Source organism: Eublepharis macularius, chromosome 11 (assembly GCF_028583425.1).
Source record: "Eublepharis macularius isolate TG4126 chromosome 11, MPM_Emac_v1.0, whole genome shotgun sequence".
NCBI lineage: Eukaryota > Metazoa > Chordata > Lepidosauria > Squamata > Eublepharidae > Eublepharis > Eublepharis macularius.
In genome coordinates this window covers 26103722-26126258 of record NC_072800.1, presented here as the reverse complement: position 1 = coordinate 26126258, position 22537 = coordinate 26103722, and the positions used below count along the sequence as shown (strand labels likewise).

Here is a 22537-nt window from a genome sequence, read left to right as displayed (position 1 = left end):
GGGATAATAATGGCATACTTTGTAAACCACTCTGAGTGGGCATTAAGTTGTCCTGAAGGGCGGTATATAAATCGAATGTGGTGGTGGTCAGTCTAAGAGGGTCTAGATTTTCGGGGCATGTGCAGCAACACCTGAAGAAAGGTATAAAAGAGCCTCTAATCCAGGGTTTCTCAGGATTCTTGTTAGACAGTGGATAGATAAGGGAAGGTCTGTGGCTCTTCTGAAATTATGGAAGAAGCTGAGAGGTGGTGGGTATCCATTAGCCCAGTCATCATTCAAGATCCCATGAAGGAAATCCATATTGCCACTCAGTATTGCTGCACTTTAAAGGGGAACTTTATTCCACTTCATAAGAGCTAGAAGAGACCCAGAAGTGTGTACTCCTTCCATCCCTCCACTCAGCACTTCTTGAGTTGTATTAGGTTGAATATTGTGCTCTGCATTACTCTAAAACTGGCTTCTTATCCTGAAGTATTGATGCCTATCGGTCTCAGCGATTTAAAGAAAAGGATCGTCCTTCAATAAAGCAAGTGATTGTTCGTAAAGAAGATGTTTCCTCCAGGCTTGAAGAGAAAAGGAATGGAACTTCTAGTCAAATTAATATTAAGCGAAAATTACAGGTAACTACAACTCTCCCTTCTGATTCTGTAAAGGAAATACTCATTGTCTAGCCATTTCATATGTCCTGTATGGATGGAAAACCGCTTACATGGTGTGGCTGTCAGTACTTTTGAATGCCTATCTAGGAGAACTTGAGTTAGGTTAACCCCATATTAAATGTGGGTATAGCAGTAATGCCCAGCCACAATTAAGGGTTGAAGGAGTTCACTTGTGCAAAGTGTACAGTCCTTTTACTAAGTTTCCGGAGGTCTAGCTCTTCAAACCAGGTGTTCAGTGTTAGCACGGATGTTGCTGCCATTGTACTGGTCTTCCCTTTTTAAAATGCAACTATGCACTTTTCCTATTTAGCACCGAAGCACGCATGTCCTTGATGGTAAATATATGTCCATCATTGTCATTTTTAAGCACACAACTTTTGATAGGAAAAGTCCCCCCCCCCTTCTTTGACCAGCCTCCTGCTGGGGGGGGGGGACACTGTCCCCCCAGTTGTATAATATCTGTCAGTTTGCTGCCCATCCCACGGGTTTTAATGAAGGAAGGACAATGTGAGTGCCGCTGGATTTTATAAATTTAATCATGTTTTATTATGCAACCTGTTTTTATATTGTGATGTAATCTGCTGCTCTACAGGAAGAGAGGAATATAAATATAATAAGTAAATAAAAGTGTTATGAGTGGCAACAGTTTGCCTCCTTCACCATTCCCAACATCCTGCCCTGAATATCAAGCTCCGAGGAATCTGCAGCACTATGCGTGTGTGTGCCCTCAGTCACCCACAGAACTGACACTGATGAAAATGTAACAGAACAGGTTCTTGGGGTTGGGTTCAAATCTTGGGAGTTCACTGGTTTTCACTAACTTACTATTTGATCACATTAGGAGCTGAATAATGAAATCAACCTGCAGCAGACAGTGATACACCAAGCGAGTCAGGCTCTGAATTGCTGCATAGATGAAGAGCATGGGAAAGGATCACAAGAAGAAGCAGAAGCCGAGAGATTACTTCTCGTTGCCAGTAAGTGGATTCTCTTTGATTGACCAGTGCTAAACAAAGCTGCTTCACATGGTAGCTAGATGGGTAGCTGATTTTTAAAAGGATCTAGATAAACTTATAGTAGATAGGTCAATGAGCTGATAATAGTATGAGCTTTGTTTAGCCAGCAATACACCCCTGAGTATCTGGTGTTGTGCGCAACCTGAAAAAGGCCAATCTAGGTGACTGTGGAACCATTATAGTAGGTGACTTTTGCTTTGGTCCCACAAGGAAATGCTTACATATAAGGTACAACATACAGACAGTGGGAAGTGACTGACTTGAAAAGTGTCCATCAGGGACTGACAAGTCCCTAGTTACCGGGGTGCCTAGAAATTCCATTGTGGCATCTAGTATTTTCTGCAATTATTTTATTACAGCAGGTCTCAGCAGGTTTTTCCCACGAGTGAGGGAAGGGATCATCTTTGACCATCAAAAAGACATCTGGAATGTGGGCTATAATAGGGAGAAGAATTGATAATCAGCAAAATAGCTGGTGACATCCAACGCAAAGCGGCCTTATCACTTTACATCAACATGTGTTGGATTACATACAAACAAATGAGCAAGATTCACGTCCAGGAGCACCGTAGAAACCAACTAGATTTCCAGAGTAGGAACTGTAGAGAGTTGGAGCTCCCTTCATCAGACTGTCACTCTGATAGCTCTGACTCTCGAAAGCTCCTGCCCTGGGAAATCTAGTTGATCTTTAAGGTGCTACTGGACCCGAATCTAGTTCTTCTGTTACAGCCCAACACAGCCACCCACCTAAAGCTATAAATATAAATGTGCATGAAGGTCCTGCTAGGGCTCGTTTATATGTAAACTTTATACCATTCAGTGGTGGTGGATGAATTCATTTTTAAGCAGTTGCTACTTATACTGGTTCCAGTATCCAATTAATTGGAGCTTTTTAAAGCATTAATGGAATGATGAGAAATTGGAAACATTAGGCTAGATTTAGAGGTTAACTTTTGTTGTGGCGATGAGACAGTTGTCCCTGTATGTATATACTGCAACACTTTTATTATTAATAAAATTGTCGTGATTAGGTTTCGTGATAATAAGTTTAAAAATTGGTCACTAAAAATTATACCTTGGAGGATGGAAAATGAGTCTTGGTCCTAAATTTTTAGGTTAGCTCCTAGAGTCAAAGAAAATTTGTAAAGGCCTGGTAACTACTACAGTGGGAGGTATCTTACTTTTAACCAACTTACATTTCTACAGCTGAAAAGAGAACAGCATTGTTAGAAGAGCTAAATAAACTAAAACATGAAGGGCCTCAAAGCAAGAAGAACAAAGTTGGTTCTGTATCTGGACTCTCTCCATCCAGGGGATCTGTTACTCTGTCAGAAATGCGTCTACCTCTAAAAGCTGACTTTGTATGTGGTACTGCCCAGAAACCAGGTAACCCGCATTGCTGTACTCCGCCTCCTTGTTCTGTTCAGTTCTGCTCCCTTTTGCTCAAAATGTGAATCGTAGCTGCAGGAAAATTTATTTCTTGGGAGGGGAGTGGGCCTCGATCACAAATTGCAGGTAGCTCATGCACTCTCCGATACTTGAAGATGACTTTTCTGCAGTGCCCTTGTATTCTTCAGTGGGCACTGTCTAGGTTTAATCTTGGTTCTTTTGGGTACTGAAGTCCCTATAAACTTCGAGCTTCACTCCCTGACTTACCGCCCCCTCCCAGGATGAATATTCCTTATTATTTCTATATTGAGTGCAACTTCATTAATTTTTATAAGTAGCTTAGCAGCAAAAGTGCTGAACAGAACATTTTCTTTTTTAGTCTTGAGCTCTTATATTGGCTGCTTTGTAAATCTTGAGCTGTTAAAACTATTCACAGCTGTTAAAACTATTTACAGAAACAGCAACCTACTACTACATAATCATTTTGAGAGCAGGAGCAGAAAACATGGTTGCTACTCCACTAGCGAGTATCGCAAACTCCCTGAATGGAGATGCTCTGACTTTTTCAACAACATTTACTCTGTAAGTACTTCTCTGTTTTCTGTCATTTTCCCCCACCCTATTTTTGAGCACTTACAAAAGGTGGATTATCTTTGGATTAGCTATGGTTACCTTAAGTTAGCCTGGTCAGTGGGTTTTTACTGCCTGCACTCCAGCTGAGACATCACTTAGGTGCCCTTCACTCCACCCCTCCAAGATACAACAGAAATAGCCTACTGTACAACTGGGAACTCAGAGCAGCTCTGTACTTGTGCCCACGCTCTGTTGACTGACACTCTGCAGTACTGCATTTTACCTTTACGCTGCTCACCTGAGGGCAAGTGCCACTTGCCTCTGGTGGAAATGCACAAGACCCTTGTGGTCAAAAAAAAGAAAAGAGAACTCTTCCTAAAATTTATCTGGGAAGAATATCGAGTGTTATAGTATATTGGGGATACAACCCAATTGCTGTAGATTGCAAACCCAACATATGCTCCACTTATTCCAGAAGTCTTAGCGCTCTTCTCCTCTTCCTCCCAAATACAAAGATGACTAAAATCAGGCAAAGACCAATTAAACATCTGGAGGCAAGCCTAGAAGAGCCTAGGTCCTCAAGATGCCAGCTTGGAGGCACAGGAAGCTTTTTTCTTTGTGTTTTGATCCAACAGTCGTGGTTCTTAGAGCCTTCTGGCGCATGATTTTTCTGACCATAGGGACAAAAGTGAATTACAAGATTGTGGTTATCTAAGCTGTAAAACATGAAATTTCAGACTTGTTTTATTTCCCCCTTTAAAGGCAAGATGTGTCCAGTGACTTTGAGATAAACATTGAAGTATATAGCTTAGTAAGTATTTCTACTTTGCACCTTTTTGAGAGAACACTTGGGGGAGCAACATACTCAGAAGTCTCTCTCTTCTGCATTAGGTACAGAGGAAAGACACTGCAGGCATTGATAAAAGGAAAAAGTCAGCTAAATCTAAGGTAAGAGACAAAATACTTTGTTTATATTGAATTGTGCCAAAGGAATTTGGTGCTGGTAAAACTTAAAACTGATCAATTTTTGTTCAGGCAGAAAATCTTGTTATTAAAGCTTTTTTTATTGGTATTAAGTCAATTTGCCAAGCTGTCTCTATGAGTGGGTAAGATGGAACAGGCCTGAGATATTTCAGCTGAGTAAAGTAACATAACATCCACTACAAAATGGTGCTTGCTTTCTCTACTAGCAAAACTGCCTCTTTGGTAATATTTCCTCTCGTGTTTATCCCACTTATATTTTGACTTCATAGAAATTGTTGCTTGGAGCTCATATTGGTCAGCAGCAAGGTTTCTTAAAATCTCTAGAGTGTTGATTGCCCAGTGCATTGCCCTGTGTGCAAGCTACACCCCCAACTGAAACACAGCCTTAAAGAGGACAAAACGGCAAATATTTAAAAGCTAGTATAAAATGTGTAGTACAGTGTGGTTCTCTGAGGAGCTGATGGAAAAGCTGAGCAGCTGGTAAATCAGCTTCATTGGATTCGGATCAACAGAAATTGCTGTCTTGCTTAACATGCACCCAGCTCCACTGATTAAAAGGAGCACACCTCTCTGTGCATGGGAGTATGTTCCCCCTCCCAGCGATTTGGGTAATCCAAAATTCTGCTCCTCTTTATTTGTAGGAGTGCTTTCTGCTCACAAACTGTGTATATTGGTTCCTCAGACCATTTGATAGAAGAATATGCTCTGAATGTTGAATTTTGTCTAACCTGTTTGTTCTGTTGCATTTAAAAACTAAATGGGCCTATTTGTGGTTTCTGTTACAACTTTAACTATCTAATATACTATTTTGAATTTATTTGGCATTTACTCTTTAACATTGTAGGCCATTACTCCAAAGCGATTACTGACATCTATTACTACTGTAAGTACTAATATTCTACAAAACATTTTTACATATAATCAGGAGGATAGAATTGGCTGTGTGAGAGCAAGGTTTATGCTTCCACTGCCATACAACTGAATTTAAAGACTGAGATTATTTGCTCTTGTTGCTCTTCAGAGGCAAAAATATAGGGAATTAGCCAGTTTTCAAAAATGTAATGAAATTCCTCAAATGAACTGGCTTAAGATCTAAAAAGCAGCTTAAATAACCTGTTTCCATGCTTTTTCTTTGCAGAAGAGTAATCTTCACACACCAGGTAAGCAAAATGCTCCTTAACTGGAATGTTAAGTATGGAGTTGGGGTGGGAACAGGGCTGACGCCACCATTGAGGTGGTGAGGCGGGTGCCGCTGGAGGGGGTGCCAGGGGCGGAGGCATGCACCACGGAGCTGGTGTGCCTGGCCCGTGGCTGCTACAGCTGGCTAGCCCCATGCTGCCGCTGCCACATGCCCCCGGCCAGACGCAGCAGCCTCGGGTCAGGCACGGCAGGCAGCCAGGGCGGCGTGCAGAGCGTAGGCAGCCTCTGCGTGCGGCCCCAGCCACCCACCAGCCAATGGGTCCAGCTTTTGCTGCATGATGATGTCATCACGCAGTCTGGGGGTGTGTGTGCACACATGGGGATTGCCGCGGGCACCAGAAACCCTGGCGCCAGCGGTGGGTGGAAATAACTTTAAAATCAGGGAGATGTCCTGAAATGTGGAAAAAAACCCTTTCTCCCTCTGCCCCATCTTTCTTTCCTCTGAGAGAGGTGATTCTTCCTGGTTTTTTCCAAGTGGCATGCTCACTGTGACCACATGTAAATGTCATGCTGGCAGGTCAAAACAACTTGCATCACCTTGTGCTCCAGGTGGGTAAGCTGCCTGAAGTTCTTGGCTGGTTGTACACTGCCCCCCCCCCCTCACAACTCCATAATGATTCACATCATATACAGAAGCAAGTAAATAGGAGGGAAAGTCCCCATACAGTTTGCTAACTAAAGTCACTTTCAAACATTTGAGGGCAGAACTTAATGTGGTTCTGTGATCCATGACTACTCCCTAGAAAATGTCTGGTGGGTGGGATGGTGCTAACATAATGGACTCTTGTTAAGATACATATCGTGGATATACTCAAGAAATAGGACCGCAGTTTTAATGACTACAAAATTTAGTCTCTTTGTATTGTTGAATTTGATTATACTATTCTTTTGTTTTCTAATTTTGTAATCCAGTGTTATTGCTTTGTTTATGTCTATTATATTGGCTTCGATTGCATTGTTTTCTAATTCTGTAATTTTCCTTCAGTCTCATCAAGGAAGGTTGACTATAAAGTAAATAATATGTTTAATATATGTATTTGTTTTACAGCCATGGCCAGTCCAGGTGGTCCCAATGCTGTGCGGACAAGCAACTTTGTTCTTGTTGGATCTCACAAAATTTCACTGTCTTCAATTGGGAGTATCAAATTCCTTTTGGACAAGGTAATGAAGTTGCTCAGTATTTTCCAAAGACAATTTCATTGCCTAGTGATGTCACACTACTGTATACTATTAACTCCAAAAACAGTGAATGTCGTACTTGCAAAGAACGTATGTACACTCATGTTGAGTTTTCTCCCCTCTAGACAGTTGGGAGAAATAGTTGCATGTAAAAGTACTCAACACGTTGAGCGGTTTTTATAAACAAAAAATTATATAGCAAATAACAGCTAGATGTCTGAAATGCCTACTACTTAACCAAGACAATTAAATTTGACTTTTAGGGGAAGTTTCTCAAGAAAGAATGTATACATTTATATGTTCAACCATTACTTGTAACATTTAACAGTACTTTTCAGAAATACGTAAATTAACAAGAGCTTGGTTGCCCACAGATCATTCCAAAACAGTTTTGTCCTTTCAAACCCTATGTAAGAATTGTTGAGTTTTTAAAAAAAGTTGAGTCACTTAAGCTTTCTTCTGCAGTCCTGAGGATTCTTTAATGTTCTTCACTTGTATTTAATATTTGAAGTTACTCTGAGCTTACCTTTTATTTTTTTGGCAAATCCTAGAAACTTGAACTGGGAAACTAACTCTCATGCACTTGTGGAAACTGGGAAATACTTTCCTGTAAGCGTGTGTTACTTTGCCCTGGTTGTCAGCTATGCAAAACACTTTCTGTGACTTATGCATTTGCCAGCATTTAAGCATTCTAAAAATGAACTTATTAAAATGCATCCCAGTTGTGCTACACTCTTTACTTGTTTTGGTTTTAGTCACATTCAGCCATTACCCATTTCTTTTTCCCCTAGATAAGTTATGGAGTTAAGGAAAGAGAGCTACTTGGTTATATGTTCCAGGATAAGGTTGCTATGTTTACTTCAGAGTTCCTAATGCATGCTGCTTTTGTCTGTTACTCAACTTTGGCCATGGCTATACTGACATGCTGCTTTAAGGACCACTATAAAGTTATCCAATTTGATGAATGCTGATACCTTTAGGAAGGAATATCGCTGCAGAATTACTTCACATTTACCTCTGTAGGCTCACGCATGCTCCTGGCTGCTGAGCAAAATCTACAGGAGCTTGGAATTTGGGCACTTTGTCCTGTCGATTACATTCCATGACTGTGTAAATAGCAGGCAGCTTCAGGAGAAATCCTTACTTATGCAAGGAAGATTTCAGTTTCAAGCGCTGCACTCAGGTGGCAGATCCTTTCGGATTGAAGACTTGGTTTTAGCTTGGTCTCAGTAGCAAAAAAGAGGGAGGCTGTAAAATCTTTCAAGTTAAATTTGCTAATGTGAGTAATCCTCTCTGAAGGTTTGACAATGCTCTAAGCGGCTTTCAGCCAATCAACTGTGTATGTGTAGATGACAACTTTTTCATCTTTAGAAGAACTTTGAGGCTTTTTAAAGGTTGTTTAAGGTGCTAGTCATTAATCTAGCCTGCTTCCCAAACTGAGGATGACTTGTCAGCAACTACAGAAGGTGCTAAAGAATTTTTAAAAAATAGTCTTGCTCAAGCTTGTTAACCTTCTAAGGAGGCTGCCTGCCTTCTTATGCAAACAGTGTTTTGCAGTCCATTGCCTTCAGTATTCCTGTACAGGTTTTTCATAATTTCTGTACGCTTAAGGAAACCATACATGTACATTAATGTCTTTTCATAGAATGGAAAGAAACCCTTGTGAACACAGGGCTGTCGACTGCCAGTTGTTTCATTGTACTTCAAGGATGACATTATGCCTCAGTCACAATATTGCAGTTAATAACTGCTGAAGTTCTATTGTAGAATTTTGGTCTACCAAAAAGAATTGAATGCTACATTTTGGTCATGCTTGTTTTGTGTCACAATAATACATTCTTTTAAAAAAGCATTTAACAGTGCTAGATAATGCCACGTTATTTTGCTTTTGCAATTCATTCCTGCAAGCCCTGTTCATTCTTAGGCCTACTAGTATCCGGTAATTCTGACTACAGTGTTTGAAGGCTCAGAAAAAGAAACTTGGTCTGCCCTCGAGGCAGATCATGGCACAAATCTCTCCAAAATCAAGAATGTGGTATTGTGACGCGAACTAGCAGAACCCCTCTCTTTTGTGACATAAACAGATTACAGTCAAAGGAACAAACAGCTTGTGTCCACACAAATCAGAGGTAGATCAACGGTTGCATGCAGAACAATTAGGTACTGGTTGCTTTCTGATTAAATTACCTTCGTGATAATTCAAGAGCAATCCTACATATGTCTGAATGTCATGTTGCTCTCCACAACGTGTAAGTTGAGTCTCAAATCCCTACTGGTAATGTCATTTCTTCCCGATATTTAAACAAGTCTGCCAGCTTTTATTCCAATCAAAAATGAAAATAGCATCTACAGTAAACTATTGGGCATGAGCAGCCATTGACTTTTGTGATATAGGCAGTAGACATGCCTGCTGGCTTATAAAAACCAAAGAAGGGGCATTCCCCTCCGTTTCATCCAAAATGGAGGAGGGGGAGACAGGAAAAATAGAGTAAATGTTGTCTATCTACTCATTTGAATCATTCTACTAAATGAGTGCTTAGCAAAAGATGTGTTGTGTTGCCATGCTCTAAGGCAACAGACAGAAGCTACATTCAAGTCTTGGGTAAATTATAGTCCAAGAACCTCCTGATTATTTTGTTGGCTAATAGATGGTATTAAACATGAGCTGCTACAGTGCCCAGATGTAAGGTCTTTAGTCAAGCAAATTTGCTACAGATATTTTGGCATACAGATGAGGTGCAGTCTGTTGATGGGTGACCTTGTCTATTTTGCTTCAAATAAATCAAATTCAGTTTGGTTAAGTATATGGGCAGTAACCGTTTTTAAGAATTGCAGCAAAGGTGAAGCTCGTCAAAATAAAAGTAATCAGTTGCTTTTCAAGGGGGGACATATGCTGAGTAGGGAGAACTAATGGACCCTCAGCTAAGGAACAGAATGTAAGACTTGAACATTCTTTGTGTGTGTCCTCCTCTCTGTATCAGAGACACATTCTCAAACGCTACATACGGATCTGACTTTTCTCTTGGCTTACATAAATCATGGAATATCATTTTTTAATTTCACTTTTGTAGATTGTGTTTGTCAGAGTTGCGTTTAGATCTTCCCTGTTGGTGAATGAGTTTATTTCCTTGTTCAGAACAAGTATCTGAAATTTGTCTTGGTGATATGAACAAATTTTGAAAAAACATGTTTTGGTCCTTCAGGTGAGCTGTCTGTATGCCTGGGACAGGTGTATGTTCTCCTTTGCCAAATTATGGACAGGAAGTGTCTTTTGTGTGTGCTTAAAGTAGTGGTGTCATCTTTGGGTGTTGCTAAATGTCGGTATGATGCACTCAATTATACCTAATACTACTAAAGATGCTCTGAAGGACTGCATACCAGCTAAGCTTGGTGGGGGCTGTACCAAAGTTTCTAAGATGGAGGAGGGAAAGAATTCCAAAACCGATGCAAGTAGTCTGCTTGCAGTGAAGTACAGCTGTGTCGGGCCTTGGTCCTGTTGTTTGTAAAAACGCTTGCATGCTTACAATAACTTTTCTTACACTAGAGTAATGTTTTCTTGACTAGGCTGAAAATCTTGTATGTAAAATAGTTATCCTACTTGGTTTTAAAATAAGTTATTGAACCTTGCAGAAGAATATAGAAGCGCTGCTTCCCCCCACCAATGTGCTTATAATGTTCTTAAGCCCCAGGGAGAATGCCCTCAGTCATTAAGACTTGCACAGTCAGCATTTTGTCCTTTTCCTCTTTAGTTATTCATTTATAGCCTGCCTGGCTTGCAGTGGATTACAATATATAAAAGCAAGGCAGAAAGTCGCAGACATACCATAAACACTGCAGAAAATGGATTACCAAAGTATGAAAGGTAGCAAAAGCAAGATAATGCATGTGAAGAACAATGAACTAGACTACAGTCTTATGCCCTTCTCTAGTTAGTAGTAGCCAGCTATCAATACTAGAGTCCTTTGTCTATATTACAAACTTTCTTGAACCTCTGGCTGTTCAAAATAACTGACTTCTCCTTTTGTAAGCATTAATGCATTATCTTTCTCTACCTTTAACTTTCCTGAAATCTGAGAACTAAACCTTCTGCTGGAATATCTGTGAACAAGCTAGTTGTGCTCATGGGACCAGAGATTTTAATTGCAGCTGACCCAGAGCTGTTTGAGTTGATGAAATGCTGACTTGTTAGAAGAGAGTAAGGGCAACTTTTAGAATCTTCCATCTGCTTATTTTCAGGTTCCATTTTTGTCTCCTCTAGAAGGCCACATATACCTGAAGATTAAATGTCAAACAGATTCTTGTGTGGAAGAGAGAGGGTTTTTGGTAAGCTGTCGCTACATGTATACACTTGTCAACTCTATATTCTTTCTGTGATGCTAAGGCTGATAATAATCTTGAAAGTTGGCTGCCAGCACAAGTGAGCTGACAATTTAAGCAACTTTGGCTTTTTGAACAAATCGTTTCATTTCCCCATGCTGAAAGACTAAAATATCACGTGCAAGCCAGGGATCCAATCTGCTATTTAATCCTGCTTTGAACTCCTGGTTTGTAGGAAAGAGAAGAAACTATAGTTTGTTTTAGATGTATGGTTTTCCATGAAAAGCAGAAGTCTTTTCATTGAGCCATGCACAGAGACAGTAAACCTGAGGATTCTCTAGGCTTGTTCCCAGAACTGACAAATCATGGTTTGCTTTTTCTATGCTTATTCTGCTGACACCTTGATCTGCCCAGCTCCTGTTTAATTATGTTAATAAATTTACAAATCTTAATTAGTAATGTAGAATGAGATTCTAGATGGTAGCAGTCTCTCCTGATATGTAGGGCTTACTAAAGCTGCTTTCTTTCCCTGTGCAGTAGGGAGGGGGCCCTTTTAACAGCATTGTGACTCCCTGGGTGATGCAGCAGGCTCAGAATAAATCTCAAAACTCACATAATAACAGATATTAAAAACCTTATCACAGTTGCTAGATCAGAATTGGTGGTTTTAGATGACTATTGTTGAATCCAGAAGATGGCACTGTTTCTAATGAAAAATATTGACCGGTACCAGCAATGACTAGTAATTCCTAAATCAGTGGCACTTTATATCGAAGCATTCCGATGTGCTAAAGAAGTATATTTGGTTATGTATTGTCGAAGGCTTTCACGGCCGGAGAACGATGGTTGTTGTGGGTTTTCCGGGCTGTATTGCCGTGGTCTTGGCATTGTAGTTCCTGACGTTTCGCCAGCAGCTGTGGCTGGCATCTTCAGAGGTGTAGCACCAAAAGACAGAGATCTCTCAGTGTCACAGTGTGGAAAAGATGTAGGTCATTTGTATCTACTCAGGAGGGGTGGGGTGAGCTGAGTCATCCTGTAAGAGTTTCCCAGGGTGTGGAATGCTAATGGCGGGAGGCTTCACTGAACCTCCTCAGGATACAGTGAAGCCTCCCGCCATTAGCATTCCACACCCTGGGAAACTCTTACAGGATGACTCAGCTCACCCCACCCCTCCTGAGTAGATACAAATGACCTACATCTTTTCCACACTGTGACACTGAGAGATCTCTGTCTTTTGGTGCTACACCTCTGAAGATGCCAGCCACAGCTGCTGGCGAAACGTCAGGAACTACAATGCCAAGACCACGGCAATACAGCCCGGAAAACCCACAACAACCATTATATTTGGTTATGGTTTTATAAACTGCTTTCTTAAAAGAGAAGCAGGGAACATTAAGACATTAAGAGTATGGAAAGTATAGGAGAATGACATTGCAGTGTTATCTAAAGGATGCAGGTTTAGTGGCAGTAAGTTGAATAGAAGCAGCAAGAAAAGTTATAATTGTTTGGGTTATTAAGGTTAGAGGTCAGGAACACACTTAAAGCAGAAAATTTCCAATTAAAACTAACTTTTCCTGCCCTCTTTAGACTATGTTTGAAGACGTTAGTGGGTTTGGAGCTTGGCATCGGCGTTGGTGTGTGCTCTCTGGTAACTGCATCTCTTACTGGACTTACCCAGATGATGAAAAGCGAAAGGTAACTACAGTTTTAAAACTCCTTAAGTTCTAGATTAATGTTGGGGTTGGAAGCTCTTTCAGTTCTGTGGTTGCCTGAAAGCATAGGCAAGTAAACACTTCATTACTATAATAAGCAATTTCAAGAAGATCTGTACATTAATGGCTACTAGGAAGACTCACGAGACTGGAGCAAATCTCTCTTCCTATGCAGATTTTCTAAGGAGGCAGTGAATTGCTAGAAATGAAATTTATAGATGGTACCTCTTTTCCAATACTAGAAATAAGTAACTGCTTTGTTGTTGTATTTGGACACTTTTGACTTTCAGCATCCAATAGGATCGTTAAACCTGGCAAACTGCACTAATCGTCAGATTGAGCCAGCCAACAGAGAGTTCTGCGCTCGGCCTAACACTTTTGAACTAGTTACTGTCCGGCCACAGAGGGAGGATGATAAGGAAACACTTGTTAGCCAATGCAGAGACACACTCTGTGTTACCAAGTAAGTAGACAAAGAACTGGAGATGAAAGTAATATTGAAATGGTATAGGACTCCCACCCAGTTATCCTGTATGATCAAGGGAATGAAATCAGATTGTCGGCACTGTAATAGAATAAAAGGCTATTATGCTCATTTCTGGTGGGAATGCTCTAAAGTAACAGTCTTCTGGCAAATGATATTGGGAAAGGTGAAGGGGCTTTGCGATGCTGAGATAAATTTAAATGGGGAGATATTATTTATAGGCATCTGGGGGAATAATAAAGTACAGAAAAATAGACAGCACTTGTTAAAAGCCATGATTATAGCTGCCCATGCTGTAATAGCGTATGGATGGAAAGATGGAATTGGTATCTATATGAATGGATCCAATCAGACATTTTATCGATACTAAAACAGGATAAGAGATGGGAAAATAAGACGTTAACGATAAGGAAGAAATGGTCTAGATACATAAGATGGGTAAGAGGAGGAGAGACCAACCAAATTATATTAACGAAACTCCAAAGAGTGTGCTCATGGTTAAAGATATAAAGCAGATGATTCTTATGGTTGTTCCTCTTGGGTGGGGGGAGAAAAGGGAAAACAAGCTTGTATCGGATGTATGGATAGCTAAATTTATTCTATATGTACATGAAGTATAGATTGTATGTGGAGGCAATATTAATGCTTATATCAGTACAATAAAAAAAGTAGACAGAATCCTACTTAACCTCCTTTTAACCTTATACTCCATTTTCCTCAGTATCTGAGTATATTAAAGAATAATTTAGTCATTTAAACAATTGCTTATTTGGACAATAGGACTCATACCTACGTTTTCTGTTCTGCATTGAGTTTGAGTTGGGAGTCCGATACTGCAGATCTTTCTTCTGTGTGATTGCCAGGGTATTTCTAGTCAACAGTTTCACTGGTAATATCTCCCCATTTCGTCCATATTCAAAGATGCCTGAATTAATACTCAATAGTTGCATTTTCTCTCCCTTTAAGGAACTGGTTGTCTGCAGATACTAAAGAGGAGCGTAATCTGTGGATGCAAAAACTAAACCAAGTTCTCATTGATCTTCGCATGTGGCAGCCTGACGCTTGCTATGTTCCTATTGGAAAGTCTTGAAGCGTGGGAAAGCTCCACAGCAAAGCTTGCTTATGAAGCCAAAGGCAGACTGTATCACTACTTAATGCGGACTTTTGTATAAGGTCTCGTTGGATTCTGTATTACACTTCATGCTTTAAAGTGTGGACGCGGGTGTGTTGTATTGCACTCTTTGCTGCGTTTAGAGTTCTAACTCTTTTCTAGCATGGGAGTATGGAAGCTGTTTTTAAGCTCTTCTTGACTGTGCAAAATATTTATATAATACCTTGCAATCTATAGTTCCGTACCCCATTAAAATATCAGTTTCTGTTAACTAAACAGGGCTTGGTTTATTTCAAAGGCTGAAGAAAGTAGCAAAGGCAAAAACAACAACTGAGCGCTTTATCTTACACAAGGTTTTCTGTATTGGGATGTGTCTAAGTTTTCTGATTAGTAGAGAGCTGAAGCAGGAACTTCATTGCTTTATATAATAAACGTTTCTTAAACTCATTAAGGATTTTGGAAGAAACCTTCTGGTAGTTAACATTCGGCATACTAGACTCTAGTAAAAAAGTCTTGGATATGGACAATGTAGAAAAGTCATAGATCCTGGTAGGCAAATAAAGTTAAATAGAGATTGAATTAGTGCATTGTATTGCACATAATATGGTTTACAGGTGTGTTCAGTTACGCAACATGTTGCACATTTTCCTAGAAAACAAGCATTTTGGATATTTTTCTTGAAGCTGCTCTTTTTTAAAAAAAAAATTCTCACTTTCCCTAGCCATATTCAACTTGCATTGCATAGTTTGAATGAATTAAAGCTTCCACTTATCTTTCAACACTAGGAAGCCATATGAATATCATGTAGACTGTAGAGCTATTAAGCACTCAGGGTCTATAGATTTTTTTATAACTGAGATGTCTGTCAGTGCAAGTAATCTTGGTTGATTAGTGCAGTGGCAAAGTTCCTCAGATAAGCATCAGATGCGCAGCTTTCACAAGTGCTTTCTACTGGGTACCACAAATGCTATGTTGCTGCTGTGCATGCATTAAAATAGCAGCAGAGCACTTCCTCTAAACTGTTGCTTTAAATGCTTAGACACTAACACTTTAACTGCCCTTTTTTGTATGACAGTTGCTTTTTTCCTGATGTTTATAATCAATTCCACAAAAATAAATGTTTAAATGTATCAAAGGGATTGTCTGCCAATAATTGTCTGCCGTAGTATGAAATGTAAAGTTTTGGTTCATGAATATTTGTTTTGTTAAAATGTTTATATACACTTTTCTGACAAGCGCTCAGATTCATGCTTTGGAATGTAGAGTCTAGAGGTTAACAGCCCTGATCCAAGCTTATGCTGACTTGTCTTCATTCTCTGTATTCTGGATGCAGTGTTACACCTTATCAGAGACTGACGCTATGGTAGAATTCATTCAGAAGCTCCCATTGTACTGGTATGCTAAGAGTACAGGTGGAATCCATAGGTCACTGCCCACTGCTGTAACTTATTTTTGATAGTTGGCAGGGCCGAGGTGTTAAATGGAAGAAGTATAAGGCCTTCCCTACAGCATACCCACCACACTCGACACATCCAAGCTTTCCCTTTCAGAGTGTGGGAGAAAGAAGTACCCACTTTTCTAGAGACCCACCAAGAATGGATTTTCTGTTCTTTCCCTCTAAGGTAAAAACCACAAAGGATTGCAGTCTTCGGAGCAGGACACTAACAAAAAAAGGCCTAGCCATTAGTAGTTATAAGAATAATAATCTTGCAATGTTGTATACAATTTTCAGTGATTTAGTTTAAAAACAAGTAGACTGCAGTAAATAGCATTTGATTACATTACTTAACAGCAATTAACTTCTGTTCACCAATTAACTTTACATGTGTAATTGGATATGACAACATACATCCTATATCTAACCCTGATCTTTTTTTTACCTGTTAAAATTATCATCAAGGAAGGAAAATGACAACCTTTTGAGTGGCTGTTTCAGCTCCACCTAATCCTCACTCTTACAAGGGTTAGTCTGTGCATGGGCTAATTAAATGGGTTCTGTTTGATTGTTAATCAGAAACTGATTAGGAAGAATGTACTAGAAGAGCTACTTAATGTCTGCCATCATTCTGAAAGGCGTTTGATTAACAGCTGGTCACCAATGAAGGAAATCATGGATCCAAATATCTGAGATACTGAATATAAAGGGGAACAAATAGCTGTTCTGGGTTCATTCTGGTGCCTGAAGTAGATACTAGTTGCTAAACAACCATTAATTTACTATTTTGCCAAACTCATTGTAAAAGTACAAGGTGTCCGGGGTCCACAACCCAGCTCCTGGACTTACCTGGAGAAAAGGACGGGAGACCCCCAGGAGACATCCACCCAGCTGCTTCCACAGGCATGTTTCCAGGGGGCTGGAACAGTCACAGTACCCCAGCAGCAAAGCCAGGGGGCTGGAGCAGCCTCAGCACTGCAGCAGCAGAGCCAGGGGGCTGGAACAGGCACAGCACCCCAGCAGCAGAGTCAGGGGGCCCAGAGGCTCCAGGGAAGGCAACACAGTCAGCAAGTGTGGGAGGGGAAGAGCCAGAGGGGGAAGGCTGCCAGGGAAGGGCAGCCCAGATGCCGGCTGGAAGGGCACCTCGTGAGCAGAGGCAGAGACGGCCAAGGCGTGGCACCTGGAAAGGCCCTGCCAGCCCAGTCCTGCAGGGAAGGTTAAAGGAGAATGAGGGAGGGAGAGAAGAAGGCACACCCAGAGGATGCCTCACCTGGGACACCTTTACATTCAGCCCCACCCTGCTAGAGAGGAGTTAATGAAAGAGAAGGAACACCTGAGAGCAGACACAGCTGGGCAGCCTCAGGAGAGAGAAGGAGCTTGGAAAGAAGGGCGAAGGCAGCCAAGGGAAACCCTATAAAAGCTGTCTCAGGAGAGCATTCAGGGTGGGTTGATTGAGTAGGAGTGATGGAGTGGAGGTGGAGTGGAGCAGAACGAGAGCAGAGGCAAGGAGGAAAGTTGGTGGAGGAGGAGGAGATGGCGGAGGTCAAAGGGGATGAGTGGCGCAGGTTGAGCAGGCCAGCAAGTGGACTGAGAGGGAGTCTGGGTGAGGTATACCGCCCCTCCTTCCACAGAGCAGGGTCCTGCAGCATCCCTGGCACCCATTTGACGTCAGGGCTGGCCATGATGGGGCCCCGCCCAGTGGTGGCCGCCGCAAGCCCTGACACAAGGATAGCTGGTAAAAAAATATGAAAGCTAATTTTGAATTAAAACACAGAGACCCCGAGAACGCAGCATGACAAGTTAGTGAGAACTAACAATTGTGCCAATTTGTCGAAGACGGACAGAAAATTGTAAGCAAAACGAGAGACATTAAATGAAATTTACTAACTTGAAACTTTAGAGGTGCTCCTGAACAAATGAAAAGGAAAACCTAGTTGAAAAGCTTTTGGATTACTTGAGTTTTGGCAGTTGTTCACAGTAGGATCTGCCACAGCATTTGGAATCAAAACGTGTTTTGAGATGTTTCTTGGTCTCATCATAAGCAGTTTTATGGTAAGAATGGAATGAAACAAAGAGTGGAAGGACGAGCTAGATGAACAACAGTTACGGTAAGCGAAACCTGTTTTTTGTTGTGGCTTGCATCCAGGCACCATTGAGAGAATTTTACTTTCAAGTAGAAAAAGGCAGCAAATGATGCTTTAACAGGAACGGTCACTTAAATCAGGGTCCCCAACCTTTTTGAGCCTGCGGGCACCTTTGAAATTCTGAGACAAATTGGTATGCACAACCATGAAATGGTTGCTGCAGGAGACCGAGCCAACCACTCAATGTCAGGAGTGAGATTGTACTAACTCTAATAGCAGCTTGTCAGCATTTCAGGCAGAACCTCTATTAACAGGATACCTTTTAAGTTGAACATTGTTTAACAGTATTTTCTTGTATATCCAGCTTACTTTCAATCATACAGTAGGACCCTTGTGTTATGATGGCAGCTGCTGCTGAAGCTACTTCTAAAAAATTTGCTCAGGCAATCAGATCTCCAATGTCCAATCAGAAGCCTTGCTGGACACAAGTCCCACCTGACCCTGCACACTTTCTAAAAACACTTGGCAGGTGCTATGGGTACCACATTGGGGCTTTAGAATGTGTTTCTCAGAAGTGAATGGTTGGTGGTTAGAAACTGCAACACAGCCGTTGTTTAAATGCACTTGACAGAATTTTGAGATCAATCTTCTATTAGGAGACTATCACAGTTGGTGGTAGGGGACCAGCACTAAGTGCTACACTCCCTATGCAAAAAGGAATCTAGACTTTGCCATTATGGTTTTTGGAGATGTACATCTTCTAAATAAGAAAAATACTTAAAGCTATTAAAACTGTGATATATATTCAACCTCAAATGTGTAAAAGAAATGAATGTGACAATGAAAATTAACCTCTTTTATACATAATAGACTGACTAGAATTTCAAGATAAATGGAAAGCTTTTTTAATTATATAGCTGAAAACTGAGAACAAAATTAATCTAACAAAGAGAATGATAGGAATTAGGTAATACATGTCTATAGCAAAATGTTATTAATTGATAAAAATTAGATATGAAGACAGATGGTAAAAAGAGTAAGATATTTAAATAGAATTGAAATATTAAAGGTAGCTTTAAGTAAGCTTCATTTAAATGTATGTATGTAGTTTTTATCTTAGCTTTATAGGATTATAGTGTACATTTTATGTCTGTTTGGGAAATGACACAATATATAATCCAAAAATGTGTAAAAGAATAGCGATTATCTTTAGCATAACTTTTTTGTTAAAAATGTAAATAAAGAGGGTGGCAGATGGTAATACTTACAACCTAAATCTTGGGTCAAAATTAAGAACTTACACAGGAAGCCTGGTGTAGATGGTCGGCCCTCAGAAGAGCATAAAAATGTTAGCTGATTAACGAGTCTATGTACTATCAAGTCTGATCTAAATTATGTAGGCATGAAAAATTAATAGTAATTCCTTTAGTTTATTATAGCATTAAGTCGACAGATTAAAGACAAAAATGCTATTATAGCAAGATAATTAGACATAAACCAACAGTGTTCTTATTTTTTATTTTTCAGATGTAGAAAAGGCAATACCCAACTAGATTGGCCTTATTTAATAACTGTCAATCTGAGCATTTCCAGCTAGGACAGAAGTCAGTGACATTGTATATTTACGAAGATAAACCACATCAAAATTCAGAGCAACCTGTCAATAAAGAGCCAGAATAAGAAATATGTAGGTTTGGCTCCAACCAGCTTCTATGCTGAAGAAAAAAAGGAGAGGTACACTTTGACCACCGAAAAGGCTATGCTGGGGATCATAGGACCTGCATGTACAAAAGCCATGTGGACTTTTTGTAGAGAAGGGAATTGGTCAAGATTCAATGATGTTACTGATGACTGACATGTTGATTAATAATCTATGCTGATTGTTGTTTGCCCTTTATTAGGAAGCACACAGATGAAGTCTCACAGTAAGTAATAAGTATGCACAGGATCACCAGGCATGATTATTATAGCGCACTTGTATAAATATGCACAAGGTTTGCGCTTGGGTTGCTGGCAACTGTTCACTTTTCTCTTTTTGTAAAGCATCACTGGGAAGCCGTTTAATTCAATGAAAGTCTTTTCATTCTACTTCCTTCACATACTGGTTATTCAGGCATTGCACCAACCCCTCCGATATACCTTAAGATTTTATTTTTAAAGAGTCATATTTGGTTCTAGGTTTCAAGTTAAGGTTGCATACAAATGCCAGAGCTCAGCAGATGGCCATATTTCCCAGTAGACTTTTTTTGGTTATCCTGCATCTAAAAGTAATTTCATTATTAGATAAATAGCCAAAATTAAGACTGGAATTTATGCAGCATAGTACACTTAGAAAGTGCAGCAGAACTATCTAAACATAAAAGCACATGGAGAAGTGGGCTTCCCTAAAATCATGAAATTACCAGACAGCACACTAGTGCCTATAAGTATAACTCATTTGGTTAAACCAAAGGGATTGAAAAAGAAAAAATGAATTAAATGATATGGCCTCATGCTGTACCAAGAGAAAAGGAGATAACATACTTGACAAGTCACACCCTCTTGCAGGCAATCTGTCTCTGGTACAAAGTGAATCCTTTACCTCCTTTGACAGCCATCTCTTTTTAATGAGTAATGTTATAGTGAAATGCAACAGGTAATGTTTATGCTATGCTGAGATCCTGAAAGATGATCACACATCTGTTTTATGAAGAAGCATTGATTAAAATGAGCTGCATAGCTCCAATTTTCCAAGGACCATCTTTTTACTCTTGTGAAAATATATATTTCTTATTGTGAAAACAAGGTCACTTCCATCAATTCTCTGACCAAATGGGAGACAAATTTGGGCTGCAGCAAGAACTACAGAAAGTTTTGATCTAACTTTTTAAAAAAAATTATAAGTGGTATTTATTTTTATTAGTGGTACTTAACATGATAGAGATTAAACTGTGCTAATCTCATGTACAATGATCGCTGTAGATAGCAATCGGAGTAGTCTTTTTTGGACATGTTCATTTATAGAAACTTGAAGACAATTGTGATAATTGACTTTGGTCGGTGAGTCCCACAGGAGTTTCCCTGACCGCTTCTTGACTGCCCCACGACACTAAAGTACCTGGGTGAATTTTTTAAAAAATTAGGAGATTGAATCTGGGCCTGAGTAAAACCTACCAAGGCTATGTTGATAACTGAGGGATAGTAAGATAAACTGACAGGATCAAGATGTTTTATTGTTTAAAACAGGGGACACACACCCAGAAATGGGATATGTATTAAACAATCATGACCCGTAGGGAGTTGGGTGAAAAAAAATCCCACCGTGAAAAATGTAACTGCATGGATTTGCAATTTGGTGGTACAAGCAGTAAGAGAAATTTCATCTCTCTGATTGGGTATGTTAGATCATTGATAAAGCTGTTTTAGGATGCCTCGTCTCTATGGTTTCCGAAAGCGTGGCTTGGTGATTCCAGTGTTGGCTTTAGTGGATGGGGGGCGTTTGAGAGCGGCTGAGGAATGCTTGTGGCCTTTTAGGCCGCTTCCGCCGCCTCCAGAATGTCCGCCATACCACCTAACCGTTCCCAGACCGGCAGAGTCAACCAGTTCGGGAACAAGTACATCGAGCAGTGCAAGCCCCTCACGCTCGAGCAGACCATCAATCTGTATCCACTGACAAATTACACCTTTGGGACCAAAGAACCCGTTTAGGAGAAAGACAATTCAGCCGCTCCAACACATGAGGGAGGAATTCGACAAGATTGGAATGCAGCGGACCATCAAAGGGGTGCTGATTGTGCACAGACACCACCTGCCTTGTGTATTGCTGTTGCAGTTGGGCACAACTTTTTTCAAGCAGCCTGGAGGTGAGCTAAAGCCAGGAGAAGACGAAGTAGAAGGTCTCAAACGTTTAATGACGGAGATACTGGGCTGTTAGGATAAAGTGCAGCAAGCCTGGGTCATTGATGACTGCATTGGTAACTGGTGGAGGCCAAATTTTGAGTCCCCGCAGTATCAGTATATTCCAGTTCATGTTACGAAACTGAAAGAGCACAAAAAGCTCTTGGTTCAGCTTCAAGAAAAGTCTTTGTTTGCTGTCTCCAACTATTACAAGCTGGTAGCTGCTCCGTTGTTTGAGCTTTATGACAATGTGCCAGGCTATGGACCCATGGTCTCCAGCCTTCCCCAGCTTTTGAGCAGGTTCAATTTTATTTACAACTGAATTTCCGTATACCTAAAGGGCGTGGCAGAAGCTATCTCTGTGAGAACAGCTTCAAAATGCAGACGGACATGTGACACAAGTATATATTGTTTTAAATTTTCCTCTCTTCCCTTCCTTGGCTCCCCAACTTTCTACCACCTGAATAGGAAAGTGAATCTTGACTTTAGATAGTGGAATGATGAGTGTAGTTGCATTT

General features: G+C 40.4%; 1 protein-coding gene and 1 pseudogene across 2 annotated transcripts in view; both read left to right on the top strand.

Moving 5' to 3' along the window:
- ANLN (anillin, actin binding protein) overlaps positions 1 to 15754 on the top strand; it is a 29402-nt gene extending 13648 nt beyond the window's left edge. Inside the window, exons 12-25 of one of the 2 annotated variants that reach the window (XM_054991995.1) lie at positions 473 to 620; positions 1501 to 1636; positions 2882 to 3061; positions 3520 to 3646; positions 4400 to 4448; positions 4529 to 4585; positions 5466 to 5504; positions 5760 to 5781; positions 6870 to 6982; positions 7792 to 7845; positions 11237 to 11323; positions 12905 to 13012; positions 13320 to 13492; positions 14480 to 15754. In XM_054991995.1, the coding sequence (XP_054847970.1) occupies positions 473 to 620; positions 1501 to 1636; positions 2882 to 3061; positions 3520 to 3646; positions 4400 to 4448; positions 4529 to 4585; positions 5466 to 5504; positions 5760 to 5781; positions 6870 to 6982; positions 7792 to 7845; positions 11237 to 11323; positions 12905 to 13012; positions 13320 to 13492; positions 14480 to 14603 (1417 nt within the window). In that variant the 3' untranslated portion in view covers positions 14604 to 15754. The remainder of the gene's footprint in view (positions 1 to 472; positions 621 to 1500; positions 1637 to 2881; positions 3062 to 3519; positions 3647 to 4399; positions 4449 to 4528; positions 4586 to 5465; positions 5505 to 5759; positions 5782 to 6869; positions 6983 to 7791; positions 7846 to 11236; positions 11324 to 12904; positions 13013 to 13319; positions 13493 to 14479) is intronic. The other variant, XM_054991996.1, reaches the window with a different exon arrangement.
- Positions 15755 to 21677: 5923 nt separating this feature from the next.
- Positions 21678 to 22341, top strand: LOC129337993 (cleavage and polyadenylation specificity factor subunit 5-like; annotated as a pseudogene).
- Positions 22342 to 22537: the final 196 nt, after the last annotated feature.